The sequence below is a fragment of the Pleurodeles waltl genome, chromosome 4_2 (assembly GCF_031143425.1).
Source record: "Pleurodeles waltl isolate 20211129_DDA chromosome 4_2, aPleWal1.hap1.20221129, whole genome shotgun sequence".
In the NCBI taxonomy this organism is placed as follows: Eukaryota; Metazoa; Chordata; class Amphibia; order Caudata; family Salamandridae; genus Pleurodeles; species Pleurodeles waltl.
Window position 1 is genome coordinate 795061084 of NC_090443.1, and position 24595 is coordinate 795085678.

The 24595-nt window shown below is 48.7% G+C and overlaps 1 protein-coding gene across 1 annotated transcript in view; it reads left to right on the top strand.

The window, feature by feature from the left end:
- The window catches only part of ANKRD13C (ankyrin repeat domain 13C), a 294697-nt gene extending 279031 nt beyond the window's left edge, over positions 1 to 15666 (top strand). The window contains exon 13 of the mRNA XM_069232446.1: positions 13572 to 15666. Coding sequence (XP_069088547.1) covers positions 13572 to 13702 — 131 coding nt within the window. The 3' untranslated portion in view covers positions 13703 to 15666. The remainder of the gene's footprint in view (positions 1 to 13571) is intronic.
- Positions 15667 to 24595: the final 8929 nt, after the last annotated feature.

The following is a 24595-nucleotide window of genomic DNA, read 5'->3' on the forward strand; positions in this document are numbered from 1 at the left end:
TGTTCTCTCCTGAAACTGTACCTTTGTTCCCCCAATTGGCACATCCCTGGCACACAGATAAGTCCCTTGTAAATGGTACCCCTGGTACCAAGGGCCCTGTTGCCAGGAAAGGTCTCTAAGGGATGCAGCATGTCTTATGCCACCCTGGGGACCCCTCACTCAGCATATGCACACTGCCTCACAGCTTGTGAGGTGCTGGTGGGGAGAAAATGACTAGGTCGACATGGCACTCGCCTCAGAGTGCCATGCCCATATCACACTGCCTGTGGCATAGGTAAGTCACCCCTCTAGCAGGCCTTACAGCCCTAAGGCAAGGTGCACTGTACCACACGTGAGGCCATATGTGCATGAGCACTATGCCCCTACAGTGTGTAAGCAAAACCTTAGACATTGTAAGTGCAGGGCAGCCATAAAGAGTATATGGTCTGGGAGTTTGTCAGACACAAACTCCACAAGCATTGAAAGCATTTCTTCCCTCTCTCAAGGTGAAGATGGTGCAAGTGTTAACGGACAACACCACCATAATGTGGTACGGCGACAAGCAGGATGGAGCCAGGTTGTGGACCCTTTGTCCGGAGGCTCTACGCGTGGCTGTACCAGCAGGGCATATCCCTGGTGGTTCAACGTCTGGCAGAATCTCGAAGTGCCAGAGTGGACAAACCCAGCCAAAAATGCCTAGCAGATCACAAATGCCGTCTCCATCAGAAGGTGGTGCAAGGTCTTTTTCAGCAGTAGGGAGAGCCTTGGTTAGATCTGTTCGCCTCTGCAGAGAACGTGCAAGGTCAGCACTTTTGTGTGTTGGAGTTTCCAAGGCGGCAACCGCTCAGAGACGTTTTCCGTCTCGAGTTGAACTGAGGCCTCCTGTACACCCTTTCCACCCATACCGCTTCTGCCCAGAGATCAAGAATGACCAGGTCCAAATAATCCTTGTGGCTGTGGTGTGGGCACAGAGTCTGGTATCGCGAGCTGTTGAGCATGTCCATCAATCTTTTGATGTGATGGTCCCTGCGGGAGGATCTTCTGTTGCAGCAGCAGGGGAGGGTTCTGCACCAGAATCTGTCCACTGTTCGCCTTTTTGTATGGAGCTTGAACGGCAACAGTTGACAGCTTTTGACCTTCCTCCTGAAGTCTGTAATGTAATTTTGGCAGCCAGGCATCCTTCCATCAAAACTGTATACGCCTGTTAGAAGATATTAGTAGCATGGTGCACAGACAAGTCTGTTGACCCCCTTTCTCTGAGGTCCTGTTGTTCATCCTTTCCCTTGCCAAGAAGGGTTCTCCTATGGCCTCTCTTAAAGGATATTTGTCACTATTTCTGCTTTTTTGAGGTTGCCTGATCAATTTTCTTTAAGTCCTCTACTATACATAGGTTTCTTCAAAGGTCATGCACATCTTTTTCCTCCATCCCCATTCATTATACTCCAATGGGATCTGAATTTGTTTTTTATATTTCTGATGTGCGCTCCTTTCGAGCCTCTCCACAATTGTTTTCTCAAGCTTCTCACTTTGAAAACAGCCTTCCTTGTGCCCGCAGTGTGAGTGAGCTGCAGGCATTGTCATCTAAGCCGCTCTACCTTTCCATCTGTCCTCACAAAGATGGGTTGACATGCACTGAGTTCCTGCTAAACGGTTGTACAATTGGCAATCTTTGGCACCCACTGTAAGTCCATAGTAAATGGTACCCCTGGTACCTAGGGCTTGGGGTACTAGGGAATGTCCCTGAGGGCTGCAACACCAGCTGTGCCACCCAGAAGGACCTCTCACCAAACCCGTACAGTACTGCCGTTGCAGTCTGCATGTGTGGGTGCAGTACAAAATGAAAACACGACTTGTCACACACCCCTGTGTGCCATGTCCCCTAAACACTGCATGCAATTTATGTAAGTCATCCCTCTAGCAGGCCTTACAGCCTTAAGGCAGGGTGCATTATATTACCTGTGAGGCCATATCTGCATGAGCATATATGCCCCTGCTATGTCTGTCAATTCTCAGACGTAGTAAGTGACCACTTACTGGTCATCACCTGGCCACTACGAGGTTTCCAGCTACATAACGGCTTATCTGAATATAGGGATGTTTGGTATCTAAATCTCAGATTAATAAACCCTTACTGATGTCAGTGAAGGATTTATTAATAACTGCACTCAGGGCACCTTTTGAGGTGCCCCCTGAAAACTTACCAGCTACTAGTGGGTCCACTGTCTTGTCCTGACCAGTTCAGCCACCACAGGTGTGTTTCTGAATGTTTCAGGGACTATTTAATGGAACAATTAATGCGAGATGCACGTGTGCCTGAACAACGCGGTCGGAACAACGACCAAATTGTTGACACAAATGCCTTTACAACTATTTTTCGTTGTAAAAGCATGCCTAGTAAAGGCATGTGTGGGAACGCCTTGCATGGTTCTAGCATACCCCCACCCTCCCTAAGGCCTAAAAGTACCCCACCCCTAATACTAAAACTACCCTGACCCCCCCACTCCTGCCCCTAAAAAGAAAAGTACCCTAACAGCCCCCACCCACTGAGCCCTAAAACCTTCCTCGACGCCCCCCCACCCACCCTAAAAACAACCTAACCCCCACTCCACTCCTAAAAACAAAACTGACCCGACCTCCCTGCCCCTAAAAACCAAACTATTCGACCCCCCACCCCAAAATCAAAACAACCCAACCCCCACCCCAAGAAAAAAAACTACCCCAAACCCCCCACCCCTGCTGCTAAATACAAAAATACCCCGACACCCCAACCCACCCTGAGCCCTAAAACCTCACCGACTAACCCACCCTAAAACTAACCCCCACCCCGCCCCTATATCTACCCCGGCCTCCCCAACCCCTGTCCCTAAAAACAAAACTACCCCGACTTCCCCCCTGCACCTAAAAACAAAACTACCCCGATACTCCTCACCCGCCCTGAGCCCTAAAACCTTCACTGACCCCTCCATCCCTAAAAACCAAACTACCCTGACCCCACTCACTCCCACCCCTCAATACTACACCGCCCCATGCCCTTAATCCACCCCACCCCTAAAAAATACCCCCAACCCCACTTACCTAACCAAACTACCCGATCCCCCACCCCTAAAAACCAAACTACCCCGACCCGCGCACCTAAAAACAAAACTACTCTGATCCCCACCACTAAAAACAGAACTACCCAGATACCCCCACCCACCCTGAGCCCTAAAAACCTTCTGCGGCCCCCCCCTCCACCCTCCCTAAAAAGGACCAACCCCCACCCCTAAAAATCAAATTACTCTGATCCCCACCCCACCCCTAAAAACCAAACTACCCCAAACTCCACCCCAAGACCTTAATCCACCCCTACCCCTAAAAAGTACCCCCAACCCAACTTACCTGACCAAACTACCCCGATCCCCCACCCGCCCCTACAAACCAAATTACCCTGATCCCACACCCCTAAAAACCAAACTACCTAACCCCCGCCCACCCCAACCCCCTAATCCACCACCACCACTAAAAACTACCCCAACCCTGCCCCAGCCACACTTACCTGATCGCGCCCTCTCCCGAACCAATCTGCCTTTTTCTCTGCCTTAACCACGCACATGCGTAGTTCAGCACATGTGTGATTATGGCAGAGAAAAAAGCAGTCGTCGTTCCGGCAAGCATGCTTACACTTGATGTAGGAAGCTAGCCTGGTTTGTGGTGGGTACCTAAGGTACTTACACCTTATACCAGCTGCAGTGTAGGCAGTGTCTAGAAGCCAGGCTCTCTAGAGGTAGCTGTGGATGAGCAGCCAAGGCTTATCTAGGAGACCGGCAAAGCTCATGCAGTACCACAGCGTAGGAAGCTGGCTCTGTATATACTATATCAAAATGAGATACAGTGTGCATAGAGTCCAGGGGTTCCCCACGAGGCTTGACAGAGGTAATAATAGATAATACTAATGCTCTATTTGTGGTCGAGCAGTTAGGCTTATCAGAGGGCAGTGTTAAGCATTTGTTGCACACACACAAGCAATAAGTGGAAGCACACACTCATTGACTTCACTCCAAGCCAATAGGTTTTTATATAGACAAATGTTCTTTTCTTAATTTATTTTTAGAACTACAAGATTCATTTAGCAGGTAAGTACATTAAATGAAAGGTACTCTGCATAGTAACAGTTGAGAATTTGAATAGATTCAATATTGTACACAGTTGTCATTAAAATGACAAAAAGCTCTTTTAAAAGTGGACACTGTGCAATTTGCAACAGTTCCTGGGGGAGGTAAGTACAGTACAGTTTCAGAGATAAGTACCACACATACTGGTTCAATCTCCGGGGTATAGTTAGTCCACCGTTGGGGGTTCAAGGCAACCTCAAACACCCAACTCCAGCAACACAGGGCCAGTCAGGTGCAGAGGTCAAACAGGAGCCAAAATAACGTGGGCGCCTATGGAGATGGGGGTACTCCGGTTCCAGTCTGCTGGCAGGTAAGTACCCGCGTTCTCGGAGGGCAGACCAGGGGGGTTTGGTGGAGTACTGGAGGGTGTAGGAGGCTGGCCTGGCTTATAGTCGGTACCTGATGGTACTTACACCTTGTGCCAGGTCCAGTTATCCCTTATTAGTAGATTAGTAGTGTTCTAGCAGCTTAGGCTGCTAGAGGTAGCTATAGCAGAGCAGCTTAGGCTGAACTAGGAGACATACAACACTCCTTCTATATCACTTATATCATATAGGTACTATATCATAAGAAAGACAATACTCAGTTACTAAAAATAAAGGTACTTTATTTTAGTGAAAGTGTGCCAAAAATATCTGAGGATATACTCCCTTAGGAGGTAAGTAAAATGCACAAAATATACACACAAACCAAAATCAGGTAGTAACATTAACTGTATACTAAGAAAGTGGAATGCGAACCACGAATGGACCGCTAGGCTAGGGTAGTGTGTAGAGGGTCGCTGGGAGTGTAAGAGAACACTAAGTGTGTCCAAGATACCCCACCCCAAGACCCTGGAAAGAAAATACTACTATTCCCCAGAAACACACTAAACTTGTGATAGAGGATTTTGCAAAGACCACAACAGACTGCAAAGCACTGAAGACGGATTCCTGGACCTGCAAGGAAGGGGACCAAGTCCAAGAGTTGTGAAAGTGTCCCGGGGAGGGGGGGAAGGGGGCAGGAGCCCACTAAACACCAGCTGAAGGTGCAAAATGGCTGCCTCCGGATGGAAGAAGCTGAAGATTCTGCAACAACCTAAGGTGCTAGGAACTTCTCCTTCGTGCAGAAGATGCCCCACGGAGTGCTGGAGGATGCAGAGTTGTTTCCTAGGCAAAATACCATAAACCAGCCTTGCTAGCTGCAAGAGTTACGGTTGAAGAAAAAGGGTGCTGTCCGGGCCCAGGAAGGACCAGGATGTCGCCACTTGGGAGAGGAGACAGAGGGGGCCCTCAGCAACGTAGAGAGCCCACGCACAAGAAGGTAGCACCCACGGAAGCACTTGAACACAGGTTCAAGAAGTCTGAACACAGCGGTCGTCTCAACACTGCAAAAGAGGGTCCCACGAAGCCGGAGATCAGCTCAGGGAGCTGAGCATCGCAGGACAGAGTGCTGGGGACCTGGGCTTGGCTGTGCACGAAGGATTTTGTGGAAATGTGCACAGAAGCCCTTGTAGCTGCAGTTCATGCGGTGCACAGGATTACTGTCTGGAGAGGGGAGGCAAGGACTTACCTCCTCCAAATTTGGACAGTTGGACCACTGGACAGTCTGGGTCACTTGGGTCCACCACCTGTGTTCCAAGGGCCACGCTCGTCAGGATGAGAGGAGTCGCAGAGTACCGGTGACGCTGATGTTTGATGCCTGCTGGAGCAGGGGGGAAGATTCCGTCAACCCACGGGAGATTTCTTCGTGGCTTCCAGTGCAGGATGAAGGCAAGCAGCCCCCAAAGCATGCACCACCAGGAAACAGACGAGAAAGCCGGCAGGGTTAGGCGCTACAATGTCGCTGGTAGTCTTCTTGCTACTTTGCTGCAGTTTTGCAGGTGTCCTGGAGCAGTCAGCGGTCTATCCTTGGCAAAAGTCGAAGAGAGAGGTGCTGAGGATCTCTGGTGAATTCTTGCAAATCGTTATGTGAGGAAAAGCTCACTGGAGAGACCCTAAGTAGCCCTCAGAGGAGGATTGGCCACCTAGTCCGGTAAGCACCTATCAGGAGGGGTCCCTGATGTCACCTGCTGGCACTGGCCACTCAGAGGCCTCCAGAGTGCTCTCACACCTCTGGATCCAAGATGGCAGAGGTCTGGGACACACTGGAGGAGCTCTGGCCACCACCCCTGGGGTGGTGATGGACAGGGTAGTGGTCACTCCCCTTTCCTTTGTCCAGTTTCGCACCAGAGCAGGGACTGGGGGTTCCCTAAACCGGTGTAGACTGGCTTATGCAAGGAGGGCACCATCTGTGCCCTCAAAGCATTTTCAGAGGCTGGCAGAGGCTACCCCTCCCCGGCCTTTAACACCTATTTTCAAAGGGAGAGGGTGTAACACCCTCTCTCAGAGGAAATCCTTTGTTCTGCCTTCCTGGCAGAACCCTGTCTGTGGGGTGGCAGCAGCGGTAGCTGCAAAGAAAACCCCAGAGATCTGGTTTGGCAGTACCTGGGGTCCATAGTGGAGCCCCGGGGATGCATGGGATTGGCACCCCAATACCAGATTTGGCATGGGGGGGACAATTCCATGACCTTAGACATGTTACATGGCCATATTCGGAGTTACCTTTGTGAAGCTACATATAGGTATTGACCTATATGTACTGCACGCGTGTAATGGTGTCCCCGCACTCTCAAAGTCCGGGGAAATGGCCCTGAACTACGTGGGGGCACCTTGGCTAGTGCAAGGGTGCCCTCACCTTAGTAACTTTGCACCTAACCTTCAGCAAGTGAAGGTTAGACATATAGGTGACGTATAAGTTACTTAAGTCTAGTGAAAATGGCTGTGAAATAATGTGTGCGTTATTTCACTCAGGCTACAGTGGCAGTCCTGTGTAAGATTTGTCTGAGCTCCCTATGGGTGGAAAAAGGAATGCTGCAGCCCAAAGGGATCTCCTGGAACCCCAATACCCTGGGTACCTAGGTACCATATACTAGGGAGTTATAAGGGTGTTCCAGTGTGCCGCTTAGAATTGGTAAAAATGGTCACTAACCTACAGTGACAATTTTAAAGGCAGAGAGAGCATAAGCACTGAGGTTCTGATTAGCAGAGCCTCAGTAACACAGTCACTACACAGGTATACACATTCAGGCCACAAACTGTGAGCCCTGGAGTCCTGGAGTCCTGGCTAGCAGGATCCCAGTGAGACAGGCAAAAACAAACGTATGGGGATAACATGCCAGGCAAGATGGTACTTTCCTACAGAGGGGCCCCAAGTAGGCACAAAAACCACACCCTCAGCGGCCGGGTACAGTGTGCCAACAAGGCGTCTGGTTCTCAATAGAACTCTATAGGGGCACCTTGGGGTCACGTAGGTGCTGCAGGCAGGGAGTTCTCTCGGGCAAGCCACCGACTGGGCAAGGGTGAGGGCTACCTGCTGGTCGTTGCTGCTCCGGTGGTCGGTTTCTCACAGGCCTGGAGGCTGCGGGTGCAGTGCTCCTTCCAAGCGCCGGATATCTTCGTCCCCGGCAGTCGCGGTCAGGGGGTCCTTGGGATTCCCTCTGCAGGTGTCGTCGTGGGGGTGCAGGGAGGTCAGCCCAAGGTGGGCATGTTGTCGGAGTCGCCTGGGGGTCCTCTCTGGATAGTTGGTTTCTCTGGACATGGACTGGGGGCGTCGGGTGCAGAGTGTTTGGGACTGCAGAGTGTTAGGGACTCCCGCTTCTGGAGTGAGGTGGGAGTCCCTTTAAAGATGGTTTCTTCTTTCTTGGATGGACAGGTCCACTGTCCACGGGAGTTCTTGATCCTTCTTAGGTGCAGAGCAGTCCTCAGAGCCAGCAGAGGTCGCTGGGCCCACAGGATGTGTTGCTGTGCTGCAGGTTCTCTGATGTTGGAGACTGGCCGGTAGGGCTGGGGCCAAAGCAGTTGTCTTCTTCCTTTTTCCCTGCGGGGTTCTTTAGGTCAGCTGTCCTTCTTCTTTGTAGGTTGTCAGGAATCTGAAGAGCTTGGTTCAGGGTCTCCCCTAAATACTAAATTTAGGGGTGTGTTAGGGTTAGAGGGCAGTAGCCAGTAGCTACTGTCCCTGAGGGTGGCTACACGCTCCATGTGCCCACTCCCTCTGGGGAGTGGAGCTCATCCTCATACCTATTGGTCCTAATCCTCCAAAGCACAGTAGTCACAGCATTTACACACATGAAAGTAAACACTCAGTTGTACAAAAATAAAGTTACTTTATTTTTTTTAAACAAATCACAAAATACTAGAAGGGTTACCAACCATTAGGAGGTAAGTAATACACTAAATATATATACTAGCAATCAGAAATAAGCATAGAAAAGGTTGGAAAACAGTGCAAATCGCAATAACCAATAGTGACCCTAGGGGGAGCACAAACCAGATACTAAAACAAGCATTTTCAATGCAACGGGTCTTGCATTTTTTCGAGTTAGAGCTATTAGCGTTGTAAAGCAAAAAAAAAAAAAAAACGCAGCGCGATCGTGCTACGTAAAATGCAGCGCGGTCGCGCTACGTAAAATGCAGCGTGATCGCGCTGCATGTAAAATAAATAGATAAATTAGTCCGGACCCGGCTGAAAACATCGAGCCTCGTATGTTTTTGGTACTTTACCAGTACTGTGTAGGTGGGCTAAACACCGGAAAAGGCATGACGTATGCATGCCTTTCACAAATGAAAGAAAGCGGATTTTAAAAGGCAATCCCACGAACCAATGTAAGTGACTGACGTGGCATGGGCGTGGTTTAAAGCCCATAGCGAGATTACAGAATGGGCGGAGCACTTTGTGCTCGCCCATAAAAATGGAATGCGAAGAAGGTACCCCCACCTAGTTAAGTAAAATGTGTAGAGGAGAGCTGGGAGTAGTAGAAAACCACAGCAGTAAGTAACACAGTACTCCCCAGCAACCAGGAAGGCAGGAGGAATTCACTGGAGTTTCCTCAAACCACCCAAAAGGAGGAAAAGAAGAAAAAAGACGACACCCAGACAAGACTGCAAGAAAACCAGCAGTGGATCCAGAAAGAGTAGGACCTACTACCCACCCAGCTGTAGTTGCAGGAGTTGGTCGACGGTGATGAAGAACAGGTCAGCACTGCAGCCCTGGAGCCGGACTAGAGTTCCTGATGGGTGCAAATGTCACACGCTGGAAGGAAGACTGCAGACGGGTGTTGTTGCAGAAGTTCCACCAACAAGCCTTGGCAAAGGCAAACTCATGGTAAGTGGAAAATTGGTGCTGCCAGGGACCAGCAAGGCCCAGGCGGACTTAACCCAGGAGTGGGAGACACAGGGGACCCTGAGCGTCGCAGAGTGTCCACAGGAGCAGAGGCAGCACCCACAGAAGTCCCACACGACCGGGACACGGGAGTCGCAGAAGAAGCCCATGCAGCACTTCAAAAGAGGATTTCACACCACAGGAGAACCGCGCAGGAGGCTGTGCTTTGCAGGATGGAGTGCTGGGGGCTGGCGCTACATGTCGCCTGAAGATCCCTTGGAGGAGATGCACACAAGCCTTGGCAGCTGCAAGAGACGTGGTGCACAGGGGTACTGTCCTGTGTGGGAAGGCAGAGGCTTACTTCCACCAAAGTGGGACAGCTGGCAGAGAGGAACTGGAGGACTACTCCAGACCACCACCCGTGATGCAGGATCCATGCAGGTCAAGATGAGGGGAGATCCACGCAGCCGGTTGTCGCTTGTTGTAGGTGCCTGCGATTGCCGGGGAGTGACTCCGCTCCAAGGGAGATCCTCCTTCTTGTGCAGTCTGAAGAGTTGCAGTCTTCTGAGCATGCAAGGCTGGGGAAATGTTGCAAAGCTGGCAGGAGACGTGGAAACAAAGTTGCAGAAGAGTATTCTTCATTGTAGCAGCATTTGTCGGTTCCTGGAGGGTCCAGTCGAGGTTCCAGTGGCCAGAAGAGGTGGTTGCAGAGGAGTCCTGCTGGAATCTTGCAAGCCGAATCTGAGGATCCACCCAAGAGAGAGACCCTACATAGCCCTGAAAGGGGGATTGGTCACCTAACGAGGTAAGCACCGATAAGGAGGGGGCTCTGGAGTCACCTGCCTGGCCTGGGCACTCAGATGCTCCCAGAGTTCCCTGCCAACCTTGGGAAGAAGATGGCAGAACCCAGGCACCCTCTGGAGGAGCTCTGAGCACCAACCCTGGGGTAGTGATGGACAGGGGAGTGGTCACTCCCCTTCTATTGTCCAGTTCGTGCCAGAGCAGGGACTGGGGCTCCCTGAACCTGGTTTATGCATGGAGGGCATCAATTGTGCCCTTCAAGGCAAACTAGTGGTTTGGGGAGGCTACTCCTCCCAAGCCAGTCACCCCTATTTTCAAAGGGAGAAGGTGTTACCTTCTTCTCCCAAAGGAAATCCTTTGTTCTGCCTTCCTCGACTTTCTCAGATCAAGCAGCAGGAGGGCCGAAACCTGTCTGAGGTTTGGCAGCAGCTGGGCTGCCCAGAAAACCCTGTAAAGACTGGTGGTAGCAATGCTGGGGGTCATATAAGGAACCACCAGAGTGCATGGAATCATATTTCTAATACTTGCAACAGTATTGGGGTATGATTCCGACATGTTTCATACCAAATATGCCTAGGTTTGGAGTTACCATTATGTAGCTGGACATAGGTGGTGACCTATGTCCAGCACACGCGTACAATGGCGTCCCCGCACTCGCAAAGTCCAGAAAAATTGATCTGGAGGTTCTGAGGCACCTCTTCTAGTGCAGGGGTGCCCTCACACACAGGTACCTGCACCCTGCCCTCTTGACTGAGAGGACACACCATAGGGATTACTTATATTGACGTGGTGTAGTGAAAACGGATGCATGCACCAGTTTCACTCAGACTGCAATGGCAGGCCTGAAGAACCCTATGCATGGGTTCCCTGTGAATGGCAGAATAACTGCTGCAGCCCATAGGGATCCCCTGGAATCACAATGCCCTGGGTACATAGGTGCCATATAGTAGGGACTTACAAGGGGGACCAGTATGCCAATTGTGGGAAGAAAAAGGTACAATTTAGAGGGGAGAGCAAACCGACTGAGGTCCTGGTGAGCAGGATCCCAGTAGACCATAGTCAAACATACTGACAACCAGGCAATAAGTGGGGGCAACCAAGCTAGAAAGAGGCTACTTTCCTACACTTGCGTTGTAGACAACATCGTTGTTCTGGAGTCAGGGATCAGGATGTTTCCCCCTCAGGTTTCACCGCTCTTGTGATCACCCATGTTGCCTGCAGCCTCTGCACGCAGGCCTGCTTTTCTGCGGCACTTTTGCCTCTGCAGACCAATTGCGGATCCACTGGACTGTCTGCACGGTGTACTTCTCTTTAGTGTACCATATAGAGAGCCAGCTTACTAGACCAATCCATCAGCTTATCTACTTTTCTCCATACCCCCACATCCTTCTATGGAAGAGGGAGGACTCCACCGCCTGGACCCAGAAAGAGAGTTGGTGTTGTACCTTAATGGTATTGAAGAGTTCCGGGTGGATCACCAACTCTTTGTAGGTTATGTGGGTGTGAAGAAAGGTCAGGGAGTGCAGAAACAGACCATCTCTAGATGGGTTGCACTCTGCATTAAGATCTACTACACACTGACCAAAAGGCAACCCCCTGAGGGTTTGTGTGCTCATCCTACCCAAGCTAAAGCAGCAACCACTGCATTAGTATGCGGAGTACCAGTCCTTGACATCTTTCAGGTGGCAACATGGGCTTCCCTGCACAAGTTTACCAGACACTACTGCTTGGACAGTCTGGTCTGTAGGGATGGGGAGGGATTTTACCCATTCGATCCTGCAGGACTTTCTAGTATGAACTTGGTTCTTAGAGGCACCTCCAGGGATCCTATTGCTTGGGTATCTATTCAAAGGTAAGAAATCTATAGCTCGAAGTCTCTATCGGATGAACAGCTTACTTACCTATGCCAACACAGCCATCCTCCCCTCTCTGTGAACTCTTTTCTAGGGGCAGGGAGTCCCCTTTCAGGGCCTTAGTTTTGACGCACCAGAAGTCAATTTCTTTATGGCTCTGCGCTTCTGGGGTGTCAAGTTGTGAAAAGGCACTGACATTTGCTTGCCGAGGTGGTGCCTATATAGGAGCTGCAACATCATATCCGATGCCGATGACGGATGCAGAGTCAATCTAAGCCACCTAATGGCACGAAGTGGTACTGCTCACGAAAATGTTCCGGATCCAGTCTGAGAATTCAAAGCTAAGGAATCTGGAGCTAGATATTGTCTCTACCAGATGAGATGTTACCGGAGGTAAGTAACTTGTTTGTCGGGGCTTGTAATTTTAAGAGGGGGTTCAAGTGTGACCACTCGGGAGCATCTAGTGAAGGACTGGTAACATAAATAGGGCAAGGCCTCAAAAAACACCCTGTGAGACATGCTAAAACCTATAGATGTAAAGCATGTCACACTCACTTTTGAAAGGGTTGTGATTGAGTTGTCATCCCAAGCCAGGATTATTAACAAATGCCACTGTTGAGGAGTCTCCTCATTATTTGCGATCCTTGCTGAGAAAGTTGTAGATGGACAACCCAGGGGGTTTATTTTTAGAACACTGTTTGCCGTTCATAAATACGAAATCTTTGCCAGTAGTGTTCATGTGGTGAAAAGTTCCATAGAGGGCATTGCACTCAAACACCCAACATATGCAGTAGTGCACGGACTATAACAACTGAGTATCTTTGTCTGCATTATAATTTATATTTTAAACAAGTCCTCCCGCCCATTTGGTGTGGTCCCTGGCAGGTGAATGTGTGTCCATTACTAGTTTTAACAGAGCTATAAGGTACTTGGTTCCCTCCACTGAAGAAAGTCGATGTTAAAAAGCTAATAGATACAAGAAATAAGAATATTTTTAGAGGAATGCGACTAAAAATGTAAATAATAGAAAATACAAAAGTGCAAATAAGCAAGCATTGAGAAGGTGAATATACCTGCCATTGCCAGCCTTAGGATGAGAATAACTGAGAAACTAAAAGGTTACTCAGAATGGTAACATTGTGCCAAAAACAGGGTGGCACGGGTCTGTTACCTTTGCTCTGCATGGACCACTATGTTGTACATAAAGGTGCTCTGGCGGGGTTGCTTTATGAGGAGCTGGAGGATGAATATTCATGCATGTTGTTAGTCTTTTTTTTCTCTTGTAGATTGGCGTTCAGCTGTCTGAGGTAAACACACCATCTTAGTCATCTGCTCTTGTCTGCAGTAAAATTTAGAAGTACAGCACAATGTGACATTGCAAGACATTGTGAAGTAAGGGCTTATGGAACCATTATGTGATAGAGCACAGTTTGCCCTCCATTATTTACTCTTGCACTCTAATCTTAATTTTATTGTACTTAATTGTATTATTGAAGGGGCAAAACCTGCTCACATTCATTGGTTACAGTGTGTTTACACTACGCCTTCCTTCCTGCTTTTTGGAGTCCTACTCTCTCATGATTTTCCTTTGTTTTTGCATTCTGTTTAGACATACCCGTGTTTCCAACCATCACTGCCACAGTGACTTTTCAAGAGTTTCGCTATGATGAATTTGATGAATCTATTTTTATGGTACCTGAAGATTACAAGGAGGATCCAAGTCGTTTTCCTGATTTATAGCGTACTTGGAAAATGGACAATTCCCAGTGGCTAACAGTGAAGAAATGTGGAAGTGGCTAATCAGTGGCACGCAGCAGAAGGGACCCCCAAGCCTACAATTCTGTCAGAAGAAAAGGGAACAGGTATTGAACTTTGGAGCCATCACAAAGGAGCATAATACAGCAGTCCACCTAAACTTGCTTTGGAAAATATGGTTTCGTATGGCAGCCGAAAGAGACGAAGAAGTTATTCGTAAACAAGTGCTGTCATATGTTTTTTTTTTATTCTGTAATTTTCTTCCTAATTAATTGAGCTCACACGGACCATGACCAAGTGTAAACATGACCTGTCTTAACTGACCCTCTTTTGGCGTCTCACCTTACATTCAAGGTGAGTTTGTAAATATTCTTTCAAGCATCTTTTTCATAAATTGTAAACTATGTAACAATATGTATAGCTCATAAATTCGAATGTTAGTTAATCGTGTATAAACTAGAAGGAATGCATTTTCTGTAGATGAATGAACCAAATGGCATCTCAATAAATGAAATTTACACATTGCAATACATGTCAGAAAGAGCACTCGCCCTGCAGGGAATAAGTTACCTCCTTTAGCACTTTAGTGCAAAACATTGTGGTGCTAGCTTTGTTTTCTCTTTATTGTAAATATTAATTCTTGCTAATCTTACTTTCATATCATTTTCCTATGTTAAAGTCCCTAATTTTTTTAGACCAGTACATGTGCAGCCTTGACATGCATGGTTTTAAAACCAGTCATTTTCAGATGTTCTGCTGTATCACGTTTTATTTCATATTTAGTTATCGATTTCTTCCGAAGCTACAGAAACAGATTCTGCAGAACAAGATGATCTGGCTGAATTTAACTTTTTATGGGTAACAATAAACTGGCATGTACAAAAATGTATTTTTCCCAAAAGTTAGCCTATTTGTTAGTAGCTAGGGAGTCCTGCAGAAGCCTTTGTACACCGAAATATTTGCAAGGATTTTTGATGTGTCTGAAAATGATAGGAATGTCACTTGAAAATCCCTTTGCAGCTTTAAATGTTTGTTTACTTGAACAGGATGTTGACATATTGTGGGCCTTATTACAACGGTTTGTTCATTCCTGCTCAGTTTGTTAGAAGGCTTTGTAGCACCACTGCATGTCCTTCGAAACATATTGGGGCCACATGATCAACCATTCAACAAGTTTTCCTTGAGGAACACATTAAATAATTCAGGAAATATGTTGCTGTGAGACACAGTAATTTAGAACATGTAAAGTAGGTATAAAATATTTTTGGGCTAAACAAGCGTAGTTATACTGGTCTTCCAGATCATTGCTTTTGTAAACGTCAGTGGGGGGCTGAGGGAGACGACTTTACAGTTTTGAAATATCTGCTTTTTAGTGATTTCTCCAGTAATATAAATCATATTGAAACCTTTCCTTTTAAGGAACTCGTTTCCCCACTATTTTATTTTCGTAACCCAAAATACTAACCTGTGTACGTAGTTAACAAATCCTTCCTGTGTTTTTTTTTTCACCTCTGCAAGTAGTTGCTACTTAACCACAGTTTTGAGATTTATGGACAAGTTATCAGAGTATCAAAAACTAATAAAGCAGTAAAGGGCGATAAGTGCCCTGTTTCTGCTGTTTTTAACTATCCGCTCCAAATTGATATTAAAATCGTTTTTTGCATATTACTGTTTGTCTAGTTTCTGTTAATCCGTTTCAATATTTGGGGCATTTTAGTTGACATCATTTATGTTCATAAAATGTTGTTGGACATACCCATTGCAGTGTTTCAACATTTCATGTTCGGATAAAAAAATAGGACAATGAAATATGAAGGCACTTTGAACAAGATTATTAGAAAATTGTATGTTTTGAGTTGGGTTAATTGAACAGCCTACTCTGTTAAAACTGTTCATTCAAGGACGTTATTTTATTTGTCTGTTTTTAAATAAAACCTTGAATTTCTAAATTCATCTTAGTCTATTTATTTTCTAAACCGTATTGTACCACAACTAATTTAACATGATGGGAGTACACTTTGGCGCCATAACAGGCACCAGCGGGCATTTAACCAAGATACAGGTTCTTTGTGAACCTCTATCCAACTTAAAGCTCTTTAGTATCTTGTAATGTGAAGGGCCTGTACTTGCTCTAAAATTTAGCAGCTACACATGTTCTGTGTCTTGGTGGTGTGGAGGCTTTTCTAGCCGGGGAAATTGAAACATTGTCCCCTTCCCAACATGGCTAGACAGAATTGAGCGAGCTTAGTTTAAGAATTAGATTGTGCTGGATAATCCTGGTGGCCTGGCTCACTGCTGCAAAGTAATTTGCTTCCTAATTTGGGCTTTCTAACTACTCCATAAATTTGTAGATAACTGTAATTTTTAATGTGACTCTGCTGGTAACTCGGATCAGCAGGGACATTTGCCTGGTGACCAGATACCCCCCCCTATGTTCAGGTCCCTGTCACAGTGGAGTTCCAATGACTGGTCTGGTATGATGATGTGATGCTAAAGGTGTACGGGGAGCTGAGAGCAATGCATGGTGTGCAGAATTATAGGATGACCTTGGTGCAGGAAAGTTGGAGTTCTCACCCACTAGAAGGGAGACATCCCTAGGGAGGGAACAGCCCTTTAATATGCCGAATCCGACATAGCTGGAATAAATCTTGATTTTCAACTTCTTCATCTATGATGCTAATGGTTGGAAAGGTATGTGGTTGAAGTCCAAAATGGTGTTTTGACTTCTGCCTGTCTAACAGTGCTCTGATGCCCATCTACTCATTGAGCCTCAGGGAAGTAAGAGGCTCGTCCAGGAGTACCCTCCCTTCCTTTATCTAAACCCCTCCCCCAATAGGAAAATACACATATATAAAAATAATCTATGCTGTACACTTGTTGCAAAAATGTGCTGCATAATTTACTCTGTCCTATGGCATAATTGGGTGCTCTCCCGGTGGTATAATTCCAGTGACTTCTTTCAGTGCCTTTGGAGAACCTGCTGTTCCACCAAAAAAAGTACATTTTTGTTTATTTACTATTGCACACATCTCACAGACGCACGCTCACTGGCTGATTTAGAACAATATTTCTGCCTTCTATGCAGGACAGAGTTTAAGAAGGAAGGTTTTAGCCAGTCAGCAGAGATTGTCGGTGGATGACTGCTGCTCAGGCACTAAGTCGGGTTATGGAGGACAGATCCGAGACTGCGACAGCAGATACTAAGACCGCATCTGAGGGAGAGGAAAATGGGGCAGAATCTAGAAGTCATTTTTCAGTCTGCAGAGTTCCATCCAACGACTCATCTTGCAGCAGTTCTGAGGGGCATGATGATGGCAGTCTTGCTGTCCCTTCCTAAGCAGTCTTTGCATGGGAATGACCCTAGCAGGTTAGATCAACCCAGATAGCAGACACATGCTGCAGCAAGCACAGTCAGAGTGCTTTCTTGGCAGCCCATCAATGTAGGTCAGCCCTACATTCTGCCTTTCACTGGTGACGCTGGATGTAAAGTCAATACGGCCAATTGTTTTCTGAACTGACTACGTCCATCTTTTTGAGGATGTTGAGTTCCTTGAGCAAATTGTGCAGCAAACACATTTGCCTATCAAGCAATTCCTGAGGGTGCAAGAAGGCTCTTTAGGGCCTCATTCTAGGCCACACCAGTGAATTCCAGCTTCACTTGAGGAGTTCAAGATATTTTTGGACCTTACTCTTGAAAACGGGTTAATGCACAAACTAAGCATGCAGTCCTACTGGTCTGCTCACACGGTTTGGGAAACGCCCATCTTTGCACTGTACGTGAGAAGAAATTGCTTTTTCGGTTGCAGTGCATGCTGTATTTCTATGACCATTCTGCTGCCCTGTGGTCATCCAGATCATACCTGGTTGTTCAAAATTCAGCCTGTCGTGGAACATTTGTCTCCCAGGTTTCCAGAGATTAACACTCCTGGATGGAATACAGCCATTGAGTCCCTAATCCTGTACAAAGGGTGGCTGCTGTTCAGGTAGTACATTGCAAGCAAAAGAGCTTGCTATTCATCAGGTAGTACATGCTGTGGAAGATTTCTTCTGGCTATTTGTCCAGCTTGAGTGTGTTTACAGGGAAGGACTCAACTCTAAACTTTGTAGGTTGCCCTCCCAGGAAAGATGTCCAGCCACTCGACCGTAAATGTAATAACCTTTATGTGGACAAATTCGATACAGGAGTAGAGCTGTTCAGTGAGCTGTACAAAGCTGGCACTGTCGCATGTGGTACAGTTTGTTGTCACCCTAAAGGATTCCCGTAGGAGCTTGTTTGTAAGAAGCTACAAAAAACCTAGAGCACTGTGTTGCGTTCCAACAAACTGCTCGGAGTCAAGTTCGCCGATAGACCTGATGTGTATGTGCTCACTACAATTTATGATAAGAACACTTCCACTTCCACAGTTTGGGGTCAGATGGTGTAAGTTCACAATCTAAAAACATCCCTGGAACGTAAGCTCACTATTTTGAAGCTGGAAGTGTGATTCTTACGCAAAGATCACAAAACATTGAAGGACAGGTTAAAAGATTCTATTGAGATGTTGAAAACCTTACTCCCTGCTGTTGGTGACCAAGATCACACAGAGCAACACTTCTGAGGGAAGTGGTGGTGGGTTCTGCGAGCCCTTAGTTGATGATACAGAAGGGCATCCAGACAGAAAACCATTTGAATGGTGGGCCTCCCCGCAAGGGTAGGGGGACTGAGCATGGATTTATATTTAGATGCCTGGCTCATGGACAGAGTTCTTAGGGGTAAAACATCTACCTTCTTTTCAGTGGAGTGAGCACACAGGATACCGGGCTGGCATCTCAGTCCATGTGCTCCCCCATGGCCTGTGGTGGCTCGGCTTTTCAACTTCAGGGACTGCAACATCCTACAAATTGCCAAGGGCCTGTGGACTGTGGACAACAGCACCATCCCCATTTTCCCAGACTATACCCTTAATGTCAGACAGCAGCAAGAATTACTTCAGGAAGTGAAACAGCGACTCCGAACTCTGGGACTCAACTATGCACTACTGTACCCAGCAAAGCTTAAGTTGTTCTAGATAATAAGAGCCTCTTCACATCATCACAGGAGGTCATGACCTGGTTGGAACTGACAGGCCAATATCAGCGCACTGCCAGTCCAGAAGGGACAGCTGGCTGGCAGACTCAGAGGAACATATCCAAAGCAAACCATCAAAAGTGCAAGCCAGCTTGTGTCGAGGAGAAGGGCTTGCACTAGTGGAATAATCTGTAGCCACCGGATCCGACAACAGAGGTTCAGATACAGACATGGTTGGGTCAGTCGACCCTCCTTCAATGGATGAGGTGCCGGCGGACTACAAGGTTGTACTCGGGTCGTCACACCAATGACTGCAGCTTGTTTGCATGTTCCCAACTGTGGTGATATCCTTGTGTTATCTCTAATTAGTACTGGCACCTTTTGCACAGTGGCAAGAGGAGCTGAGAGTGGGGGTGATGGGTGCATATGAGGAGGAATGAGGGAGAGTGCTTTATATTCCAGTTGGCGGTAGGGCCAGACACCACACATGATCGGTTCCCAACTGGGAGCCCCCCCTCACATTCAGGGGGCAGAATAACTATAGGTGCATTGCCAAAGCATTGGATGGATGAGTTTGATTGGGGGAGCGGCGAGGGTTGTGGGTTAGTTGGGGCTTGTTTACACTGTTCATACGTTTGTTCTGTACCTGCTGTGCTTCGTGACACCACTGCACATTCCGCACTGTACCCCTGATGAGTCATTTTCACACCTGCACTACTGCCATGTCTTGTAGAGATTATCGCCTTGTGACATGGAATGTGAGAGGGATGAGTTCCTATAGCAAATGGTACTGCATCCATTCATACCTGAGGCAGAGAGCATTACAGATTGCATACCTACAAGAAACACATTTGACAATGGTGGAACTGACCAAGCTTTGCAAGCGTTGACGGGGGGAGAAATCTATGGCACTACATATTGCACTTGCACCAGGGAGTTTTGATGTAGGTTGCCCCTAGTGTCCCTTGGAACACTCACTAATAGACAAAGTGGTATGGTATGTTATTCTACAGGGTGCCTTGGATGGGGAACCCCTTACTCAGTCCAAAATATATGGCCCAAACGTGGGGCAACCCCTATTTCTGGCCTCCCTAGCCTATGCTTTACTACACAACCCACTTTAACGGATGTTTTGGTGTGGGGACTTCAGCAGTGTCCCAAACTTTGTACTCGATTGATCGACACTGCTGTTAGTGGGAGCCCAATCACACACCAATTCCAGGCAGCTGTGGGCACTCAATATGCACGTAGTAGACACTTGGTGCACCTTACATCCATGCCTGAAGGATTACTCACACTACTCTGCATTACATTCACTACACACACCGATTGATCTGGTCTGCAGTAGTGGGGTACAGATGAATGAGTACTCACACCAAATACCTGGCAGGGCACTGTCAGACCACAGTCTGTTATTAGTGTCCTCCTCCTGTGCGCGTACTCACCCGGCTATCCACACTTGGCTGCTGCAACCAATAGCATTGTCGGATGAGAAGTTCTGAACACATGTGAACAAATTGCTCTGTATTTCGAGGCAAATGAGGGGTCTGTTACAGATGTAGTGGCACAGTGAGACACTATTAAAGTGGTGACCTACAGAGTATGTATGGCAACGCATTACAGCATGAAGCGTGAATTTGAAAGAGAAGTCTTACAGTTAGAGGATCATGTAAAAAGTTGCAGAAAAAGACTAGGGGGGTCATTCTGACCTCGGCGGTAAAAGGCGCTTACCGCCGGTCAGAAGACCGCCATAACACTGCCGCGGTCGCGGTAAACCGCCACGGTCATTCTGACCGGCAACTGGCAAACCGCCAAAAGCCCTCACCTCCATCATGGGAGCATACCACCGCTCCCAGGAGACGATGGCTACGGTACTGGCCAGGTTCCAGGAGATCCAGGTACTGCAGGAGGAACGGTACATGGGGTTCAGAGAGGAACTTAGAAACATTAGTTCCGCAATGGGGACCATCGTCGTGGCCCTTAACCAGATAGTCACCACATTGCGGGACCCTGTGGCACCACAAAGGGCCCCTGTCACTAGCATGGACCCAGGCCAGGCTACCACCTCCGCCGGCGCTAGTGGACAGGAGGCCCCCACACAACGACAGGCCACCAGAACCCCACCTCCTGCAGAAGAACCACCACCCCACAAGCGGTACCTGAGATCTCAGAAGAAGACAGAGTAGGATGCCAAGACCCCCGCCAGCAAACAATACCCCCTGATGTCATCCCACTGTCCCACATTGTCACCCTGTCCAAACTTAAACTGCCCCTGCTCCATCCTTCCACAGGCATATGGACAATGCACCTGTGAGACTGAAAACTGGACTCTGCCATGGACATTATTCCACCATCACGTTTTACAATCATGTCCCTAAATTTAGCACTTTAATAAAATCACTTATTGCACGTAAAAAATCTGGAGTCTGCTTGTATTTTGAACAAATGTATTAGACATAACGGTGCCAAAATGTTCAGTTACATTGTGATGACAACATACCACTGTCATACAGCTGTAGTCCATGGGCAAACAAAGCAGAGGTCACGCAGTGGGGCCCACAGCTCTGAAAACGGAAGGGAAAGTCACAACTCAGTTAACAGGAACTGGGGGGAAACACATAAAGTAGAGAGGCAGGAGACTTTAAGTAAATGTAAAATGGCGGGGTTGATTCGTACCTGTGTGCTACTGAAAATACTGTTGTATCACTGTGTCCCTGTTGTCTGTGTCGTCCCCGTCGTCCTCCTCCTCTTCACTCTCCACAGGATCCACAGCTGCTACAACACCACCATCTGGACCATCCTCCTGCAGGAAAGGCACCTGGCGTCGCAAAGCCTGGTTGTGAAGCATACAGCAGGCCACGATGATATGGCACACCTTCTTTGGTGAGTACATTAGGGATCCACCTGTCATATGCAGGCACCTAAACCTGGCCTTCAGGAGGCCGAAGGTCCCCTCGATCACCCTCCTAGTACGCCCATGGGCCTCATTGTACCGTTCCTCTGCCCTTGTCCTGGGATTCCTCACTGGGGTCAGTAACCACGACAGGTTGGGGTAACCAGAGTCACCAATTAGCCACACACAGTGTCTCTGTAGCTGTTCCATCACATAAGGGATGCTGCTATTTCGCATGATGTACGCGTCATGCACTGACCCAGGGAACTTGGCATTTACATGGGAGATGTACTGGTCAGCCAAACAGACCACCTGGACATTCATCGAATGATAACTTTTTCTGTTCCTGTACACCTGCTCACTTTCACTGGGGGGAACCAAAGCCACATGGGTCCCATCAATGGCACCAATGATGTTGGGGATATGGCCAAGGGCATAGAAATCACCCTTCACTGTAGCCAAATCGCCCACCTCAGGGAAAACAGTGTATCTCCGCATGTATTTCATCAGGGCAGACAACACTCTGGACAAAACCTTAGAAAACATAGGCTGAGACATCCCTGATGATATGGCCACTGTTGTTTGGAATGATCCACTTGCCAAAAAATGGAGTACTGACAGAACCTGCACCAGAGGGGGAATCCCTGTGGGTTGGCGAATGGGGGACATCAGGTCTGGCTCCAGCTGGGCACACAGTTCATGTATAGTGGCTCGGTCAAGTCTGTATGTCAGTATGGCATGTCTTTCTTCCATTGTCGACAGGTCCACCAGCGGTCTGGACACGGGAACATTCCTCCATCTCCTCGCAAGTCCCAGCGAACGGTGCCTAGGAAGGACAACATGGAGCACAGAGTCAAGCAACCCACAGGTACGTAACCACAGCTTGCACAGAACACGATTCGCTATGCATTGAATGGCTTGTATGAGTGGCAATGCAAGGCCTAGGCCTGTGTGACGCAGTAGAAATTAGGCCATGTGGGCCCTTGAAATGGCAGCTGCCTGACCTGTGAAGTGTGACAATGGGATGTGAGGTCAATCCGCTGGCGTGGCAAACCGTGGCGGTAGGCGGTCGAAGACCGCGGCTCAAAGCAGCATTGGTTAACATTGAACCCTATGGGTCTCAGGAGCCAATGACGATGTGCACCGGCGGTCACAGTACGCACCGCCGCGGTACGCACCGCCGGCGGGCGTGACCGCCATTTTCTATCTGCTTAATCACTCAAGACCTGATCATCCACAGGAGAGGACCTATACTGCAAGTGCTGCTGTCACCTCGGTCTGAAAGATACAATGGCTGCTGCGACTGGGGAAAGGGCCCCTGCCTTCACATCTGAGGAACTGGAGAAACTTGTTGATGGGGTCCTCCCCCAGTATGCGCTACTCTACGGTCCTCCAGACCAACAGGTAAGTACACTGGGACCATGCTTTGTGGGCAATGCCTGTGTTGAGTGGGGTGGATGAAAGATGGTGGGGAGGGGAGCGAATGAGGCATGCATCGCACAACAGATGAGAGCATGTGCCATATGGCAAGGTCGGGGAGGGGGGCCACTCACATCGACCATGCAGAAAATGATATTTATTTTCCCACCCTGTCCATGTCACATAGGTGAGCGCCCATCAGAAGATCGACATTTGGCGTGCCATCGCCAAGGACGTCCGGACCCTGGGGGTCCACAACAGACGGGGCACCCACTGCCGCAAGAGGTGGGAGGACATCCGCCGCGGGAGCAGGAAGACCGTGGAGGCTCTGCTGGGGATGGCCTCCCAACGTAGGAGGGGTGGCTCCCGTCAATTGACCCCCCTGATGTCCCGGATCCTGGCGGTGGCCTACCCCGATTTGGATGGGCACGTGAGGACATCACAGCAGACACAAGGGGGTGAGTACCAGCACATTCTGCTATATTAGCGCACAGTGGGGGTGTCTGGGTGGGGGAGGAGGGCTGTGGGTTGATCTCTAGGCCAGGGCGATTTCTGTAGGCTAGGCCCCTCCGTAAGGCATGGCCCTGTGCCCCCGCCCCCCACCTCTGTAGGGTGCTAAGTACAGCTATCCATGGCCCTGGGTCACCTATGTGTGCAGTTGTCGTCCATAGGCTTGTAGGCCAAGTCACAATAATTGAGTAGTGTACACCGAGTGCGCGGCGTAGTGCAGGGGGCTTCTGTGTCTGTCCTCTCCGCCAACGGTGTCGCCAATGCATGCACTCAACATGTAATTTTTTTCTCAACCCCCCCCCCCCCATTTTTTTTGGTCTTCCTGTTCATGTGTGCATTAGCATCATCAGGCGGAGGAGAAGTGGCATCGGAGCACGAGGGAGCTGCATCTCACATGGCCCCGGAGGGCCATGCAACCGACTCAGAGTTCACCAGTGAGACGGAGGGGACCCGTGGAGACGTCAGCGACACAGACACGTCCTCAGAAGGGAGCTCCCTTGTGGTGGCGGCAACATCCGTGCCCACCGCTACAACAGGTACAGCCGCCACCCAGCGCACCAGCTCCACCCTCCAAGCAGCCCCTCAGCGTTCGCCCCGTGCCCCCTCGGCCAGGAAGGCGGGCATCTCCTTCGCCCCAGGCACCTCAGGCCCTGCCCCAGTTACCCCTGCTGCCCTCAGTGAGGAGATCATTGACCTCCTCCAGACGCTCATTGTTGGGCAGTCTACCCTTTTGAATGCCATCCAGGGTGTAGAAAGGGAGGTGCACTGGAGCAATGCATACCTGGAGGGCATTCCTTCGGGTCAGGCTGCCCATCAGCGATCGTTCAACGCTCTGGCCTCAGCACTGACGGCAGCCATTGTCCCTGTCTCCTGCGTCCCCCCTCCAATTTCCTCATCCCAGTCCCACTCCCCTGTTCCTCTGCCTATCCTAGCCACACCTACAGACCAGCCTGCACACACATCAACACCCAAGGGCAGCTCATCCAGACATAAGCACCACAGATCACAC